The sequence below is a fragment of the Rhinatrema bivittatum genome, chromosome 12 (genome assembly GCF_901001135.1).
Source record: "Rhinatrema bivittatum chromosome 12, aRhiBiv1.1, whole genome shotgun sequence".
NCBI classification, from domain to species: Eukaryota; Metazoa; Chordata; class Amphibia; order Gymnophiona; family Rhinatrematidae; genus Rhinatrema; species Rhinatrema bivittatum.
The window spans coordinates 23,274,601-23,289,182 of record NC_042626.1 but is presented as its reverse complement, the minus strand read 5'-3'; the positions used below and the strand labels follow the sequence as shown (position 1 = coordinate 23,289,182).

At 45.8% G+C, this 14,582-nt stretch overlaps 2 protein-coding genes across 5 annotated transcripts in view; one reads left to right on the top strand and one right to left on the bottom strand.

Moving 5' to 3' along the window:
* Positions 1–11,337, bottom strand: part of PCSK7 (proprotein convertase subtilisin/kexin type 7) — a 40,862-nt gene extending 29,525 nt beyond the window's left edge. Inside the window, exons 1-4 of the mRNA XM_029573322.1 lie at positions 11,056–11,337; positions 8,154–8,226; positions 6,041–6,529; positions 5,521–5,655 (exon numbers count right to left, since the gene is read on the bottom strand). Of these exons, the coding sequence (XP_029429182.1) occupies positions 5,521–5,655; positions 6,041–6,529; positions 8,154–8,183 (654 nt within the window). The 5' untranslated portion in view covers positions 8,184–8,226; positions 11,056–11,337. The remainder of the gene's footprint in view (positions 1–5,520; positions 5,656–6,040; positions 6,530–8,153; positions 8,227–11,055) is intronic.
* Positions 11,324–14,582, top strand: part of RNF214 (ring finger protein 214) — a 31,171-nt gene continuing 27,912 nt past the window's right edge. Inside the window, exons 1-2 of one of the 4 annotated variants that reach the window (XM_029573325.1) lie at positions 11,324–11,515; positions 13,144–13,244. In XM_029573325.1, the coding sequence (XP_029429185.1) occupies positions 13,147–13,244 (98 nt within the window). In that variant the 5' untranslated portion in view covers positions 11,324–11,515; positions 13,144–13,146. The remainder of the gene's footprint in view (positions 11,516–13,143; positions 13,245–14,582) is intronic. The other 3 variants (XM_029573323.1, XM_029573324.1, XM_029573326.1) reach the window with 3 other exon arrangements.

Here is a 14,582-nt window from a genome sequence, read left to right as displayed (position 1 = left end):
ACTCCGGACTCAGTACATGCATTCTCAAACACTCTCCATACCCGGACGTAAGCGAGAGAGGTAGAGGTCTTCTGTGCCTGCAAGAGAGTGGAGATAACTTCCTCCTTATACCCTTTCTTTCTCAGGCGCCGCCGCTCAAAAGCCAGGCCACTAGACAAAAGCGATCCGCATGATTGAAAAATACTGGTCCTTGGCGGAGCAGGTTTGGGATGTGACCGAGGTGAAGAGGACGGTCTGTTACGAGGTTCACCAGGTCTGCGAACCACGGTCTCAGAGGCCATGCCGGTGCTACGAGAATGACCAGCCCCTTGTGGAGTTCTATCCTTCTGAGTACCTTTCCCATCAGAGGCCAAGGTGGGAATATGTAGAGAAGAACGTCGTGAGGCCAGGGGAGAACCAGGGCATCCACCCCTTCCGAGCAGTGCTCCCGTCTGTGGCTGAAGAATCTGGGAGCCTTTGCGTTGTTCAGGGTAGCCATCAGGTCGAGGTGAGGAACTCCCCACTTGCGCACCAGAAGAGTCATCGCCTCGTCGGACAACTCCCACTCTCCGGGGTCTAGGTGTTGCCAGCTGAGAAGTCTGCTTGCACATTCTCCTTCCCTGCAATTAGGGAAGCTGCCAGACGACTCAGATGTCTCTCCGCCCAGGAAAGCAGCTTGCTGGCCTCCAGACGACTCCCGGTGCCACCCTGGCGATTGATGTAAGCTACTGTGGCAGCATTGTTGGAGAGGACCTGCACGGCCTTGTGACGGAGCAAGGGCAGGAACGTCTTGAGTGCCAGACGGACAGCTCAGGCTTCCAGACGATTGATGTGCCATCGGGATTGCACAGGAGACCACTGTCCTTGAGTAGACTGGTGCTGACACACCGCTCCCCAGCCGGAAAGGCTGGCATCCGTTGTCACAACGATCCACTGGGGTGTCTCCAAAGGCACTCCTTTCAAGAGGTGGGCGAGCGAAAGCCACCACTGCATGCTCGCAATGGTAGAGTCTGAAGGTGGTAGGGGTGTTTGGAACTCCTCCGAGACCGGCTTCCAGCGGGACAGCAACGCTTTCTGTAGAGGACACATATGCGCAAAAGCCCAAGGAACCAAATCTATGGTGGAAGCCATGGAGCCCAGGACTTGGAGATAGTCCCAGGCCATGGGTAACGAAAGAGATAAGAGATGTTGTACCTGGTCCATGAGCTTGAGCGCTCGGTGCTAGGGCAATAGGACTTTGCCTACGCGGGTGTCGAAACGGGTTCCTAGAAATTCCAGGACCTGGGAGGGTTTGAGGAGAAAATGACAATCCACCCGAGAGAGGAGAGAAAAGTCACGACCCTGTCAACTGCTGCAGTGCACAGGTTCTCATACTTGGCCCAGATGAGCCAGTCGTCCAGGTAAGGGTGGACCAAGACTCCCTCCCGATGAAGGGAGGCCGCCACCACTATCATGACCTTGGTGAATGTATGCAGCGCTGTGGCCAGGCCGAATGGAAGCGCCTGGAACTGGAAGTGGTGACCCAGAATGGCGAAGCGGAAATACTTCTGATGGTTGTGGAAGATTGGGATATGCAGGTAAGTCTCTGTCAAGTCGAGAGAGGCCAGCAATTTGCTTGAGCGAACCGCCGCTATGACTGCTCGCAGGGTCTCCATCCAAAAATGGGGCACCCGGAGAGCTCGGTTGACCTGCTGGAGGTCCAGGATCGTCGGAAGGAGCCGTCCTTTTTGGGCACGACGAAGTAGATGGAATACTGGCCGGATCCCTGATCCTCCAGGGGTACAGGGACTATGCCACTAAGCTCCTGTAGCCTGTCCAGAGTCTGGCACACCGCTGGACGCTTCCAAGAGCAGCAGGGAGAGATTAGAAAGCGGTCAGGAAGTTCCCGAGCAAAGTCTAATGCGTAGCCATTGGCGATCACATCGAGGACCCACTGATCCGACGTGATGTTGGCCCATTCCTCGAGAAAAAGGGACAGACATCCACCTAAGGCGGGAGCGGAGGAATGGGCCGGCCGCATTTCATTGGGAGGACTTTGAGGTGGAACCTGAAGGGTTCGTATCCCGGAACGGCCGTCGGCCACAAAAGGAATGAGACCAAGACTGGGATCTAGTGGAGGTGGGTCTTTGGGCAGCTCCTCTCGGCTGTAGAAGGCTGGCAACATAAGCCTTATGCATGAGAACAAAATCAGCTTAAATCGAGGTGGGGGCGGGGGTGAGGAAAAAAAAAAAAAAAAAAAATCGGGTCCCTTCCCCCATCAGGCTCAGAATCTTCAGTGAGGTTTGGAGCCAAAATGGCTGCCGTTCCCGCAGTTTGCAGGAACGGGGCCGTCCTTGCAGTGCATCTGCCGGGCCGGGAACGAGCAGCTGATCTCTCCGGCGCAGAGGAGCCTTCCCCTCCATTCAAGCATCGAGAACACACTCCCTCGCGGGAGAGCCGTGAGGCAGGCTCACCACACGCGAGGCAAAAGGCCGATCGAGGCATAGAGGGAGCGAGGGGGAGGCTCAGATCTGCCGCGTGTGAGACGGCAAGAATCAGATCTGCCGCGTGTGAGACGGCAAGAATCGCCGGTGTCTGGCTGAGAGCAGGGAAGAGAAAGTTCAGCTACCCGCTCTTTCCCCCGATGGAAGGTTTATTTCTTTTTTTTTTTTTTTAAACTTGTTGGTAAGGTTGAAGAAGCAGAGGAATGAACTTCTCTGCAGCAGACCCGAGGTAAGCTTTGTCTCTGGGTCTGTGCGGGGGAGGGACTGGACCACCAGTTTCACCCCTAGCCAGGCAGGTCACCGGGAAGGGTGCTAGGCTGAGGATCTCAAGGGGCAAAGCCCCCTTAGGCACCCAGTAAGAGCAAGGGGCAAACACTGTTGCTCCCTACCAGAAATGAAAACTTGAAGATTTTTGTTTGTTTTTTTTGTTTTGAAAACTGATACTAGAAATGTAGTACTTGCTTGATCCAAATAAGACAGAAAGAGGGAGAAAGCAGACTTTCCCAAACAATCTAGCTGTCTAGAGGGGAGCCGCAGGGTCTGCCATCTGCATCTGCTGGAGACAGAGAAATACTGAAGGGATGCAGGGTGAGCACTGTCCTGTTAGAGAAAAAAAAACTAAAAGGGTATCCTATATCTCCATCTGCTGGACAGGAGGCTCAACCCACTGTCTGGACTAATCCGGGTACGTACAGGGAATGGTATATTAATGAGATTTTTATGATTTGGACAGAGGGAGAAGAGACCCCTAATTTCACAATGCCTTTAATGTACGCCACCCTTCAATTAAATTCAAAATGGACTACTCCACAGAAAGTTCTACTGTTTCACTACAAACATATATGCTCTGATCCAAAAGATTACTGAATCCTCCAAACTGTTAGTCTCTGACCTAAACATTCAATTTGGCATGGGAGAGTTAATTGGGTTCGAGTAGTACCCGCTTCAAACCCCACAGAGGGTCTGGTTTTGGCAGATAAGAGAACACTAGGCAGCAGAGCTGTTCAAACACTGCTGGTAGCTCCTGTAACCATCAATGTACAATGTGACAAGTGGCTCTCGGGTCCTTACATGTAAGCACACTAATGTCTGCAGTCATTGGGGTCTGGGGCCACAGTAATCCGGGAGGTCATGGGATGGTTCCCAAGTGGGGAACCCACCCTCACGACGGTCATGATTGGCAAAGCCAAGGCTACAACTCCAAAATCATTTCCAGGAAGGTTGGCTTGTTCACATAAATCACCCAGGACAAATCTACTTCATTAGAAAGAAAAGAAAACCAGAGAGTGAGTAGCCCTTGTAGTTTCATACAAGCCAGAGCTGGAAAAATCATAGAAGATTTATAGCCACTTTTCCTGAAGAATGAAATCATTGAAAGTGTAATTTTTGTCTTTTGGAGCTTCCGTAAGAAGCTTGCTTTTTATTTATTTTTTTTTGCCTCAGATTAGGTGGTTGCCTGAAGACCAATATTGGAGGGGCAGGGAATGTTGCATATCCCATTCAGCACATATCACAGGACCCCACAAGGGAAAAAGCATTCAACGTAATCTGCTCCTCCTCTAACGTGGTGTATATTTTTCAATGTAAAGAAGCAGGCTACATTGGGGGGACAGATTTGCCACAGGGAATAATGAAGGTGATACCTCTGTGGGGGAGCATTTTTTGTAACCAGACCACTGAATCAATGACCTTATGATCAGGATAATTAAAGGAAAATGTAAAACAACCCAGGAATGCAAACCTTTTGAAGTCAAAATGATTAGACACTTTGAAACTGACAAAAAAAAGGACTCCGCAAAGACCAAGGTTTCTTATCTCATTATGAGCCACAAGAGTACACTACCTGTCACCTTCTGATTACTCCTCAAAGACCCCTCACCCCTTCCACTTATCATTGGAAGGCCTTTTAGGATTCACTTCTATTTCCTGGGAATGTCCTCTTTTGCTCATTCTGTTCTGAGAAACGGATTTACGTCTATGCCACCCCTAGGCCATGTTGGTGCTGTTGCACACGCCTCCACCTCCCTGCATACGACAGGGGGGGCTGGATTAGGTAGCAGAGCAACATTTCTTTGCTCTGCTGTCTCACTGGGCCTCATTTCTTCCCCTGCATGCTGCCTGGGAGGGAAGGGCTGGAACAGGAAACGGAGCGCTGTTCTCTGCTGAGTGAGATTCAGAGCTGCTGGGAGGCAGGAAATCTTCAGCCAGCCTGCTACCCCCCCCCCCCTAGATTTTAGCCACCCCAGGCACAGGCCTAGTGTGCCTTATTGGCAAATCTGGGCATTGTCTCCAAACGTCCTGGGAAACAGCTGCCGAAAGTTAACGGCACTGATTTTCTCAGGATGGTTCTAGGTCTTCAGGCCACATTACAGCCGACTCAGCAGAATCACCTGCCAGACTTACTCAAATTATTTTTTTCTGGGGGGGGGGGGGGTTAAAACACTTTTTTTTTCCCCCTGTAATATTTTGTGCCCACTGAACTCTAGGTAGTGCTGGCAGAGGAACGAGTCAAGTCCAAAAAAAAGGTTTGAACAAGTTTCTAGAAGACAGGTCCATTTACAATTATTTGCCACGTAAGTTTGGGGCCCACCACCTCTTACGGCTGGACTGGTCGCGGTCAAAGACAAGATACTGGGGCTCGATAAGACTATTGGTCTGACCCAGCACGACATTTCTTATGTTCTAAAGCAATCTTATTCTACCTCATCTCAGCACATTAGAGAAGGTATAAAGCATTCTATTCTAGGCTAGAAACCTTTAATGCTTACCTAAAACAAGAAAAACAGTCAAATTTTGATGCACCCACTTAATCATCTACAATAGCTTGAAATACTGTACAAACTCTTTCCTAGCTAGCAGAGACAGATCCTTAAAAACCATGAGCAAAGCAAGCAAATGACAGATATACAATAATACCCCAAGCCCTATGAAGCATTAAAAAGATACTCAGGGCTTTGGAAACGGTGTGACTCCTGACAGGAGGGAAAAGGGGAAATGACTTAATAATCTGGGCAGAGGGGCGTCAGGACGGTTCCCTCGTTTGGTCATCGATACTCACGTAGTTGGGTTGTATGTCCTTAAGAGTGTGCTCCACGCCATCATCCACAACCACTACTGTCACGCCTCGCCCTGTCACATTTCTTTCCCACACACCCGTCACATTTATATCCATCCCTGGCGTCATGACGTTGTTCTAAAGCCAAAACAAGAATAAAAAAAAAAAACTCAGATCCACTGAAAGAGCTGTGTGGGTATCAGTCCTGGAGGGCAAGACAAGGCACACTGGCAGAGCTGTGTTCCAGCTGCGTATCAGCATTGGAACAGCAGGGTAGAAAGGAAACACAGTCTGCCTGCATAGGGCACTCTCAGTACTGAATTGAAGGAAGGGCTATGCCTTGGGATTGTGCTTGCCTCCCTAGGATGCACAAGGCCTATGACCCACTAACTGATCTGCTACAGTCACTGCTCTGACACACCATAAAATAGATATGAGAGAGAAGAGCAACTCATGTGATTAGTTCAATGGCATTTTGAACCATGTTGGTCTTTCTTTCTGATAGCATAGTACGTGACCTTACCAGATGCCATTGCTGTGGGTATTTGGGGTCATCAAAGTGTAGGCTTCGTTTGTAGCGCCTGAGAGGTTTCTGCTCAGAGTGCCACCGCACACTGTCGTGCTGTGCAAACAACGCAGCTACCGCCATCCTTATTGCTTCTGTCTCTCCCTGGCACCGGCTATGGCCCTCGTAGCTGAACAGGTAATGGTCCTTCAGCTCACCAATCTGGCCTTTGCTCACCAGGCCAGTGACTTGGGCCAGTTCATTGGCCAATCTATGTAGCGCCTGCTGGCTGTGCTCCCCATCGTGGACCTGCAGGTGCACGGCCCAAGACAGTTCCAGGCCCTGGCACTCAGCATTAGGCTCAAGTTCTGAACTGTGTCCGCTTGAAATAACGAAGAGGATGAACCCTAGGCTCAGCCAAAGGCATGCGGTGACACACAGTGAGGTCTCCATTTTTGCACTCCATAACCATCCCTTCTGCTTCCCATCCAGCATGAGACCAGCACACTACAGAGATAAAAAAAAACAAAAAAACACAGAAGAGATCAGAAAGAGACTGAATAAATCACATTCATCTCTGCTAACCCACCTTAGTAATGAAGGGCATCACCCCTGCTATTCCAGTAATGGGACTCACACACAGCCCTGTCAAAGTACTTGAATCCTGCCCTGCAGCACCTCTTGATATTCCACAACAGGGACCCCCCTCCTTCCACATAGCTCTGCCTATGCACCTCACTCCTGCCCTGCAGTACCACCTACTATTCCAGTACTGGGACCCACAAATACAACTCTGCTAATCCACCTCACTGTGCAGAGGGTTTTCAAGCTTGAAATTGCCAAAACAAAACAAACTTTATCATACAGAATGCTTTCCCTGACCTAGCACAGGAGGGCAGAGATCTCACAGAACAAAAAACTTTCACCCCAACCAACAGGTGAGCCCACTCTGAGAGCCAGGTCTTCCCACTACCTTACAGAAAGCCTTCAACTCCAGGAAGAGGAAGCATTTCTTCTTTTGCAAAGATTATAATGTTTATCAGCATTTTCCTGTGCTTCCCGTTTCCTAAAAAGTAGCATTCAGCGCTATTATGTGATTTACTACTTGCAAAGCTAGAAAGTTATTGTGCACAACAATACCTATGTCTTTCTTACGAAGTCACAATATAGGGCAGGAAAAAACACACACTCTATTGTCCATAAACTTAGGATTCAAAAAAAGATGTATCCAGAGATATCCAGACTTAGAAGTGAAGTTACACGATCCCCCGACACAGACCGTGTTTCATACAAAAACTGCGTTGGGAGGGACACAAATCTCAAACTTGTCAAATATGTCAGTGAAGAAACATTCAACTTATGCAAAATGTGTAAGGAGAATGAATCATCTATCAGGCATCCAATCGAGCATTCATTACTCTCTTCCAAAAACAGAGACAGCACGTCGGAAGGCAAACCGCTGGTGAACCGTGTGTACAGCACTTCTACGAGCTTCAGCTTTTGAAAACAGGGCACAGAATATTTAAAAGCTTTTTTTGAATCATAAGTTTATGGACATAGAGGGTTTTTCCCTACCCTATATTGTGTTTTTGTTTGCTTTGCGGCTTGGGCAGCCACCTTGTTTCGCTTGATTTCTTATGAAGTCACCATGGCTGAGGCAAATGTGAATAAATCACAGTTCCACCTGGATTATGTGTCCATACTGGTGAAGCCTGCCCTTAAAATGTCTCTACATTCAGCAAGGAGGGCATCCGGGGTCCAGGAAGAACCAAGGCAATCAAGCTGGGCTCACACTTGGGACTAAGTGATGAATGCACAAGTGCCGAGGAGCCCAGAGCTGTTAAAGAGACAGTGCCATTTATTTTCTTAAAGAGGAGAAACAAACCATGGCTGGCTATAAGTCCCACTGCCGGAACGTCATAATAAAAACCATCTGAAGATGGATGTTCTGTCAAGGTTTTACTCTGCAGACTGACCCTGCCACTGCTCTCTCAATCAGACACCGATTCCGTTAGCCAGTGCCCCTATGATACCCCGTTAGTCCCTTGCACTAACCATACACAAGGCTTGAAGGTTATGGAGCATGCACCGTAGGGATGATGTATTAGTCTTTTCACTAATTACTTCTCACCTTAATTTCAAGGGATGAGCATCTTTTCATCTATCAGCAAACAGAGGACATGAAGCAGAAATGTCTTCTCAGGCTGTAAGCAAACAGGATATGAGGTAACTCAGGACAATTATTGACCAAGTAAACAGTCCCTTAGCATGAATTATTTTTATTCTAGATCATTCTTTGGCAAATACTAACATCACTAGATAGTCTTCACTCTCATCAGTTTTCTCCCCAATTGTAAGCATTCATTTCAGCAGCAATTAAAAAACAACCAAAATTTTGGGTCCAAACTGGACACAAAGCAGATGGTAAATTATATTACCAAGAGAAATTAAAAAAAAAAAAAAAGCTTTTTAAATGATGTTTTTAAATGGAACTCCTACTTCTGGTAGCAGAAATGACATCAGAACAGGAGGGGGAGGGGGAGGCACCCAGGCCTCCGCCCCACCATGTTTGCCTGTCGCTGAAGATCTTCCATCTGTTGACTCTTCCCCAAACAGCTAATAGCAGCATGGCCTGGTTCTCTGACTTAGAGCTGCATGGGTGCCTCCACTCATAGATGCCATGTCTGTGAGTGCAATGGGTGCTTGAGCACCTCCAGTATTGAGCAAACTCCTTTAATGTTTTTAAAAGGGATTTAGCACCCTCAATCATTTTGAAAAGTTGTCTCCTACGTGCCTCCACTCTCTCGCGAGACTTAAACTGTGAGATCAGCACAAGAGTGGAGGTACCTGGGCTGATCACAGTTTCAGTCTTGCAAGATCAGCGCAGTGTTTGCGCAGCTCCAACTCACATAGTGCCAATATTAACTGTTTGGGGGGGGGGATGGACGACCAGCCAAGAGATTGAAGATCTGGGGAGCAAGCCAGCAAGGTATGGCTTTCTGGGTAGAGGAGGAGGGAGACAGACAAGCTTGCTGGGGGACGGAGCAGTGTTGGTGGTGGCAGCAAAGTTAGACTGGTTGGGGGAGGAAGTGGCAGGATCGAGGTGGCCCAGGCAGGATGACTGGCTGGGAGAGGGCGTGGCAGTGGTGGTGGCAGAGGCTGGCTGGTTGGAAGAGAGATGGTGGTGGAGCAGCAGTAGAGGTAGGCTGGCTGGCTGACTGGCTGGAAGTGGGAAAGGAGGCAGAAGCTGGCTGGCTGCCTGACTGAGAGAGGGCGTTGGGATGGCGGTGGCAGAGGTATGCTTGCTGGGGTGGCAGGCATGCAAGTTGGTGGGGACAGATAGGGACTGGCTGTATGTATGAGAGGGTATATAGGATTTGGGGGTGAAAGAAAGAGGCTAGAGAGTAGGTGGGGAATGAAAGGGATCTAGCCCAGAATGGGGGTAGAACACCTATTTCCCTCTCTCCCTCCAATTTGGATTTATCCGTGATACTGGCCTCTGTCCCCCAGATCCTGGAACCTCCCTCACCTTCTATCATTTCAGATCCTTCCTTACATCCTCCATGTTTATTCACTGTTCTCTCACATCCCATTTCTGACATCCTCTCTCTCTCCTTTAGACATCCCTGGTTCTCTGCTGGAGCTAGGGGGGAGAAATAGGGAGAGAGGAGAAGAGAGGGGGGAAGCTGCAATCTGGGTCAAGTTGGGGTGTGGGGGAGAGATGGTTGGGTGATATTGGTGATGGGCTGAGGACATGGAGAAAGAGATGGAGCAAAATTTATTTATTTATTTATTTAGCATTTTTCTATACCGAACTTCATGGTTAAATACCATATCAGATCGGTTTACATCGAACGGGGGATAGAGAAAAATCTTGTAACAGAAATGGAACAGTACAAAATACTCAGAAGAGAGCAGTAAGTTACATTAAACAAGGACTATAAACTTGGAGGCTTTACAGCTTAGAAGTAAGAAGAATAGAAGGCCCAAGAAGGGCAATAACTTAAACACAAAAGTTGTAATGGATCAGGTAAGGGATGGGATGTGTTGTGTTGGGGGCTGCTGAACCCCTGTCATTGTCCACTAGCATGTAGGGATCTGTTGTAGTTCTGTTTGAGGTATTTTCCCAATAGAATATGTATTCATGCTTTATAGCCTGTTGTAATATTTGCAATGCTTTTCATAGATAGTGTTGTTGCTGTTTAAGTCCTGGGAGTTAGTGTTGTTGTGGTATAACAAATTTGCTACAATCATACATGCTGAGTGTTTTTATTTATTTATTTTGCAGGATTTTGTATTATTTCATAAAATAAATATGCCCAGTAGTGGAGAGAGTTTGTGTTGATGTTACTGAGCTGATACCATAATTTGAATTTTTTTTTTGTATAGTGAGTTGAAGTAGGCCATAGTAATTTAGTACCAAAGCTTCTATTAGTAATGCTGTTTTTTCATTTTCTCCTTTGCCACTATTTCTGGTTTTCTCATTTCATGATTTTTATTAGTTGATCTGGAAATGAAAAATTATGTTCTAAGATGTATGCAAAGAATGTAAGTAAGAAATAATGATTAATTGTAAACGTATAAGAAATTAGCAGTTGAAGCTGGGGGCGGAGCTTGCTTGCCCTCTTCCTCCCAACTCTAACCAAAAAGTCTTTATTCAACACATAATTAAATTCTGCAATTTGTTGCCAGAGAATATGATAAAAGCTGTTAATGTAGCTGGGTTTTTAAAAGGTTTGGACAAGTTCCTGGAAGAAAAATCCATAAACCATTATTAAAGTGGGTTTGAGGCAATCCACTGCATATCCCTAACAGGATGGAATCTATTGATCTTTTGGGATCCTGCCAGGTACTTGTGACCTTGTTTGGCCACTGTTGAAAGCAGGATACTGGACTTATGTTCTTATGCGCTTGCCAATCTGTTTTATAACAACACTACAGAGCCCTCTGCTAAATAATAATGTACCAGGAAATTCCCTACTCCAGTGCTATACATTTTGGTATCGGTGCGTGCTTGCTCTTTATATTCTTACCCTAGCGGCTCCGGGCAGGGGTCCATCCCTCGGTGCTACCGACAGTCTCTACGGTGGAGGCGGCGCCGCGACCCGCTTCTCCCTCGTTTTCCTCGTTCAAGCCTGCTGCCCTAGCTTCCGGGTACCGAGAAAGCAATGACAGCTACGTTACTTCCTGATACAGCAGTAGGTGGGGCCAGAGTCAGGCATTCAGCGCTCCTCCTCGCGGCTGTGGGCGGAGACTGTTGGCGTGAAGCGGAAGAAGACGTCTGCCGCCCTGCGTGGCGCGGCTGGTGTTGCGCATGTTCGTTCCTTGATTCTTTGTGTTCGGTTTGCTCGGAATATTTCCGGGTTGTCAGCTAACAGCTTCCGGCGGATAAAGACTACGGGCGCGGAGGCTCGAGTCCGTCTGTTCCTCCTTGACTGCTTCCGGTCTCTTCGTCTCACGTTCAAGACACTTTCTTGGCATGACATTTTGTAGGTGCGTTACCCAAATGATAGTGAAAATGCTAAAGAAACGCGTTACCAAGTATAGGGGAGAACCAAACACAGTTCCCAGGTTCTGGTGATCTGGTCAGACTACGATCCGTAGCTTTTGTTTTCCTGAGGCTTATTTAGAAATGTTTCTACTCATTCTTTTATGAAAAGGCTTTTTCTTTGTAAGTTTTAGAAAATGTGCATCTTTTCTGTCTCTGAATTTAGTACAAGAGAAAACAGAATTCTGTTTTGTTGCGCTGCATGCAGATTCTCGCTTGAGGGTTCAGTTTCTAAGTTGTGACTGCTTATTCTGTATTTACTAAGGGTCTATCCAAGTTTTGCTTGTATGACCAAGATGTCTCCCATTAGCAGGTTTAATATTTATTCTGTTGCCTTTTCATACTTTGAGTTATTGCTGTTTGAGTCTTAAGCGTTAGTGCTATTTAGGAATGGCAGATTTGCTCCATATGTGCTGACTGTGTATTTATAGGGTTTTGCATTTCTTCACACGTCTCCACAGAAAAGAAGATAATATTGCTTTTCTGTGGTTCCGCCTACTTAATATCATCGCAATACAAAGGGGGAACCACAGAAAGCATCTGATGGTGGTCAGGTTAGGAAAACGGAAATTGAGCGTTCCGTTTTCCTAACCTGCTCACCTCACCTCACCTCTGTTGGGCACCTGATGACAAGGACGCATTAGGGATGTACAATTGATCCCTAGCATGTCCTTTTTGAATCGTGCGCATTAGGAAAATGGGCACTCAATACGAGCGCCCATTTTCTGCATGCTTGTATTGCATCAGTTCCAAAGTGCCTCTCCAACTCCTTATAGTGGCCAGTGTGTGTTCGTCCTGCATTTTCTTGTCTCCCTCTCACTCTCTTGATGACTTCTCATAGTCAGGATGTGTCCTATCTGCCTAGGATATTGTATCTATGTGGCATTATGATATCCCTGCTCTGCCAACCTTCTCCTCCCACTACCCTTGTCAAATCAGGAATGCTGGATTTTCATTATTTTTTTTTTCTATATCCCAGGGTTAACATTAAGGCTCTAATTGTAGAGAGCAATTTTCAAAAGCCATTTACACAGCTTTTTGGATTACATTTACGTGATGCTTTTTTAATTTTTACTCTTTTATTTTTATTATTCTGGTTATTCTGTGTTATTGATATGTTCATAGTATTGCCATATTTTATATTTAGTCGCCCTCTGTTACTTTATATGTTTCATTGTATATATTTGATATTGTATATGTTGTGTTTGAATTGTTGTACCATGCGAGTGGCACTCAGATGATATAGCATGAAAAAAGATGGAACCACAAGTAAATGGCTATTTATCTTAGAAGTACATGTTCTGCAACGTGTACTTTTATGTATATTAAGTGAAGGTATTCCTGTGGGTTGGGGAATAGTACAATGCAATAGTTTTTCATTTTCAAAAGTAATGCATTGTTTAGAAGAGAAAAAGCAGGTGCAGATCTCGGTAGGTACTTTTTTCCTAGTCAGTTCTCAAAGGAAAAATAACTGTTTTGATCATTTATGAAATGCTGCTGGTGCAATTTGTGCTGTCTGAGGTGCCTTGCCCGGAGGGATGTGCTGCTTCTATTCAGTTTCTTCTACTTGCAGCCTATGGAATTGGAACCCAAATCTGACACCACCCTCATGGATACATCTGGTACTTGTCCTGGGCCTGGCCTAGAAGAGAGCATGAGGGATTTGCATATTAGGTAATAAATGTACATTGAGCTTTATAATGAGCTCTTCCTTTGCACAGTATGTAACAACACTAACCAGCCACATCAGAGAAAAACATATTAATATAGCAAACAGCAGATAAAGACCAGTTGATCTATTCATTCTGCCCAGTCTAGATTCCTCCTCTCTGGTTCTCTACCACTTTGGGTAGATGAGCATATAAATTCGCATATTTAAGCTAACACCATTTTGCCCCCATGTCTTTTACTCAACTTCTCCAACCTGTTTCTACAGCAGTTCTCCATGTTTGTCCCAAGCATAGTTATTCAAAAAGGTGAGAAACAATAAATGATTTATAGTAACTTTTAAACTTCGTTAAAAGAGGAAAAAAGACTTCAGAAGTAGTGTTAGTGGCCTGCTGGCCTAATCAACAAGTCTCATTTTTAAAGCTTAAAAATGCCTTTTAAATAACAGCTTTCACATAATCATGAGTCCAAAAAACCTTTTCATTAGAAAAAGTGTTGTTCTGCTAAACGAAAGAAAAATGATTCTCAAATTGAAAAAGGTAACAATGCTTAGCTGAAAAATGGAAGGATAACTTAATGTGGATGTTCTTCCATGAAGATATATCCAAAAAGAAGTCCAATCAATGCTGTCAGCGTTTCGCCTTCATCGGCTGCATCAGGGAATCCTTTGTTACCTTTTTCAATTTGAGAATTATTTTAATTTTGTTTAGCAGAACCACACTTTTTCTAATGACGAGGTTTTTTTGGGCTCATGATTATGTGAAAGTTGTCATTTAAAAGGTTTTTTTAAGCTTTAAAAATGAGAATTATCAATTAGGCCAGCAAGCCACTGACACTACTTCTGAAGTCTTTATTTTCTCCTTTAACAAAGTTTAAAAATTATTAAAATTTTGTTTCTCATCTTTTTGAATAATTTTTCAAAGTATCTTTTGCGGGACATTAATTATCTATCCCTTGGGGTCTTTTTTTCTATTAATTGAGCATGTCCCAAGCATAGATCAGTTGGCACATCCAGTCTGCCCAGTTATTCCTGCCTACACTGCAAGGAGATATCCTGGTTTCCTTTTGCTTTCTTCCTCTTTGGTTCTCTGTCCTGGGTGGATGAACATATAGGATCAAATACTTAATCCAGTACCCAGATTCCCCAACCCCTACCCACCATGTCTTACATCTATAATTTGTAATAATCTAAACAAATACCAAAACTGAAGGCTGCAGCTCTAACATCCAGCCTCCTAGGTCCTTCTGGTTTACTGGCCAGTACCTGCCGGTACTGATATACTTGGTTTCTGGGGCATTGTAACATGCTGGTACCAACCTGGCTACCACATCTCCTGCAATATA